General features: G+C 46.0%; 1 protein-coding gene across 1 annotated transcript; it reads right to left on the bottom strand.

Annotated features, from left to right (window-relative positions):
• Nucleotides 1-337: 337 nt before the first annotated feature.
• LOC119730332 lies at nt 338-3461 on the bottom strand. The gene has a single exon (XM_038203170.1). It carries the CDS (start codon nt 3194-3196, stop codon nt 1481-1483), a length of 1716 nt encoding a protein of 571 aa, XP_038059098.1. The 5' UTR covers nt 3197-3461; the 3' UTR covers nt 338-1480.
• Between the last annotated feature and the right edge of the window lie 361 nt (nt 3462-3822).

Genomic DNA, 3822 nt, shown 5'->3' with positions numbered 1-3822 from the left:
CTAAATGATATGTTATGATTGACGTGGAGCCATTTCAATGCATCAATCATTATAGTGAATGGGCTGAATTTATGTATTTCCTTTCAAGTCTCATATGAACCCCCCCCCCCCCCCAAGGCTGAAATCTCTTTTCCAAAGACAAATGTCTGAAATTTACACACTACATGTATATTGCTTGTCATTTAAAGGTCTGAAACTCAAAGAAAACAAATTGTGATTTCCGATTTTCATCAAAGTGTTTGAGGACCACTAAAATGGAGGTTTTTTTGTCTTCAACAGTTTGTTTTTCTCATTCAAAATGCCAGTTTATATTATGACGATTCATGTGATGTAGGACTATTGTACATGACCTTTTATTGCATAAAATCGTGTCTACCCTTCCAAACAACACGACTGGAAGACAATTTGTTCAACGAACAAATTTTCTGCCAAAAATATCTTTGTACATTTTCCAATATAAAAATACAGTAACTACATGTAAGGCAGAAATACTTTCAAATACTATGAAAATAATATAACATTTATTGATGCGTTAAAAACAGGTGCATGTCTAAAGATGTAATATCTCATGTTATAGCAAACCTGACACATTTTGGATGTCAGATGACAGGCGTAGGTGGAGCAGAAGGGTTCAATAAAAACAGCCACATCTTCTGGAACCCCGAGTCTTATTGACTCAAGTAATGAGAAATGACAGTTAAAGTGGACGTGTCAGTTTGCCATATATTAGAATAGGCCTGCAAGGCATGATCATTTTGCACGAAGATGCTCGGTTAAATTGAAACCTCTGTAAAATACTATCTCGATAGATTGATAAAATATGACATGCATGATTGTCAGGCCCCACATCCCTCTCCAGGGAAATCATCACGGTAATTTGAAAGAATTCTCAGATTTCTGTCCCTAAGCCCCAACGTGTGATGCACATTCAAGGGCTATTTTTATTATTATCTTTTAATAAAAGGTATGCAACAAGGACATGCCAAAGAAGGACTTTAAATGTAGAGTTTTACCCATGCGGTCTCCCCTGATATCAGAATAAGATCGTGCGTTGAAGAACATCAATCCATTGAAACAATTAACAGTGATTCGGTTTTAAGAAACGGTACGGACTGCCCCTTCATTATGCTTGTGATTTATTTGTGTGGTTTTGGACAATGGAAGGGCCCATGGGTGAAAGAAATCAGGTTGACATGACTAACCCCCGACTCAAATGTCTAAGTGATGCCTTAGTCACCACTCATCCCCTTTTTTAAAATCCAGTTTGAGCACAGAGAAAAAGTGATTTTTACAAAGTTAAATCACAAATTAAAAAGTCGTGAAGGGGCCTCCTTTCTCAAGTGAAGTAATACTTCTGTGAATACACCGTAGTTAAAAAGAAAGTTCACATGCAGTGTTTTTTAAATTGGCACATTTACATTGTGGTTTTTTTTATTATAAAATTCAAATTCTGTGTGGAAGGAGATCAATTGGTTTTTAACTAGAAATACTCTCTATCTGACGGCATGTGGTTGAAAGTTCCACCGGCACCCTTGCGGTCGATTTGAGAAAGCGCCGGTCGTGTGCTGGGCACGAATCGCGATGTGTCGGCAGCAGTGCGATTCGAGTTGTGATTCGCAAGTGTTCCCGCCAGGGAAATCCGGTCCAGACCAGAATCGTCAAAAGAGATGTTCTCAGCATCAGGCGAGGTCCTTTTCAGCCATTCTCGAATCCTCTTCTCGATGTCCTGGCTGCTAAGTTTCTGATCCAGAGGCGGGGCAGCCACCGAGTTCGAACCGGGGTCAGCACCGGGCGGCCGTTGGCGATCTGTGGAAGAATAGGGACCGGTGACGCGCCGGATGGTAGAGTTGGAATCGCTGCTTCCTCCGTCAAGTACGGAGAATTCCTCCTGCAGCATCTGTATGAAGATGAAGTCCGTCTCCTCTTTGCTTATTAAGCTCCTGCGACCGGTGCTGCCCGCGGAGGAGGATGGCGATGTTCCAGTGGAGGATAAAAGGCGATTCCCGGGGCGATTGACAGGTATTTTTGCCGGTGAGGCTCGGGTGGCCATTGGGTTTTTCATGAACCGTGCTCTCTCTTGCCGCTGGTGATGAAGAGGAGCATTTGGGTTCGAGAGACCGTTGACTTCCAAGGGTTGCACTACCAGTGGTTGGGGTACAGCTCGCGGGTCATTCTGATGGGAATTGTTTGGCCTGCCATCGTTGAAAGAGTGGGGACGAGATGAGTTTGTGTCTCCGTTTTGAGACCGGCGCGGGGCGACAGGTGGACCGGCAGACACGCTCACCTTTAAAGGTGGATGATAATTGAGCGATTCGTGCGAATTGTGCATTTGGTGTACGGGTTGCCGCCAGCGTGCCCCACCTCCGGATGGGTCGTCGTTCGTGCCGATTCTCATGGCGGGAACAGTGGCGAATTTCTTCCCACCGCCTGTCCGTGGACTGCCGGTCGGGTCGTCGCCCCGGGGCCCCACCTTTTTCCCGATGCTCGAAGGTTTGTTTCTAAGCAGGCCCACCGCCTTTACACCTCCGTTTTCCTTGGACCCTTCGAGTGTGATGCTGTAAATGTCCGGGGCTATCGTCTCTGTTGGTGAGACAGGAGGGATGTCCTGCAATCCGCCTATCTGACGGGAGGTACTGGCGGCGTTGTCCATGGCATCTGCCTGTCGACGCAGTTTCCTCTCCTGCCTCTCCCGTCTCCTCCTCTGCAGATCTTCGAAGACATGGAGGAAGGTCCTGAGCAGCCAGTAGGTTATCTGGGCCGCCACTTTCCGACGATCGCAGAGGAAGGCGTGGCATTCTAAGAGGCTGTTTTCCGGGTTGGAGTCCGTCCGGGTGATCATGGCAAAGACCTGTGGGTTCTGCTCATCGGCCACACCGTAGCAAACATGGTGGATGGGTATCAGTACGTGTTTTTCCTTCCCGAACGGACCGTTGACGTCTAAGAAGTGGAAGCCCTTCTCGGTGATTTGTAAGACCGTCTTGGGCAGCTTGGAGTGTCTATCCTTCAACTTGAGCAGAGTCTCTACCGGTTCATCGATGTAATCCCTCCCATACTCTCCGCGGGCCGGAATCTTTCCCAGGTAGTGCACCTTGAACACTGGGCATTTCTCCATCTGCTCTTGCTCCTTGGGCACCACCAATTTCCTGGAGATCTTCTTCTCCTCTTTCTTCCGTCTCAGAAGAGCCTTTGACGCCATTTTGTAATCAATATTGTGATTTATTCGACGACTTGTTCATGAAAACTTTAGACAAATTTCCGCAAGTCTTGGTACTGTACTGTACCCGCTATGAGACAACCTTCACCCTGTCATGGCGCACCTGTTATTGTACAGGTAGGTAGATACCGTGCCCGATACCGTAGTCTGGTTCTGGTTGGTACCGAGGCATTGTATTTGCGGTCCGGATCATGGCGCCATTGTTATGCAGGGACCTTTTCTATAGACTCTCTCCCACTTTTTGATCAATACAGGAAATGTACGGGCCACTAAGCACCTAACAAAAAAAGTTTCAGTTGTTTGGCGGCCTTGCACAGCATGTACTTACGACATCAGCAAAACACACTGTGGTGGCGTACGGTGGTGTGTTTTATAGCTCCGTGGTTCCATGAAGCTTTGGTATACCTTTTCTCCTGCGGCTGTTTCGGTTCGCATATGTTGGTCGGAATGCGATAGCTCTGCATGGTCATTACTGACTCATCTACGTTTAATGAAAGGAATATCTTCGAAATTAAAAGAAGAATTGCCGTTAGCAAAAACTGTATAATAAATGTGAAGATGATATACAATATATCGGGGAAAATTAGTGAAATTTTGCTTTTGTCTCC

The sequence above is a fragment of the Patiria miniata genome, unplaced genomic scaffold (genome assembly GCF_015706575.1).
Source record: "Patiria miniata isolate m_02_andy unplaced genomic scaffold, ASM1570657v1 HiC_scaffold_22, whole genome shotgun sequence".
Lineage (NCBI taxonomy): Eukaryota > Metazoa > Echinodermata > Asteroidea > Valvatida > Asterinidae > Patiria > Patiria miniata.
Note: the sequence above shows the minus strand (reverse complement) of the source record. Positions and strands in the feature narration are given on the sequence as shown.

What these genes read in the sequence shown, in the direction of transcription:
- LOC119730332 (XM_038203170.1), bottom strand. Translation starts at nt 3,196, where the DNA reads ATGGCGTCAAAGGCTCTTCTGAGACGGAAGAAAGAGGAGAAGAAGATC.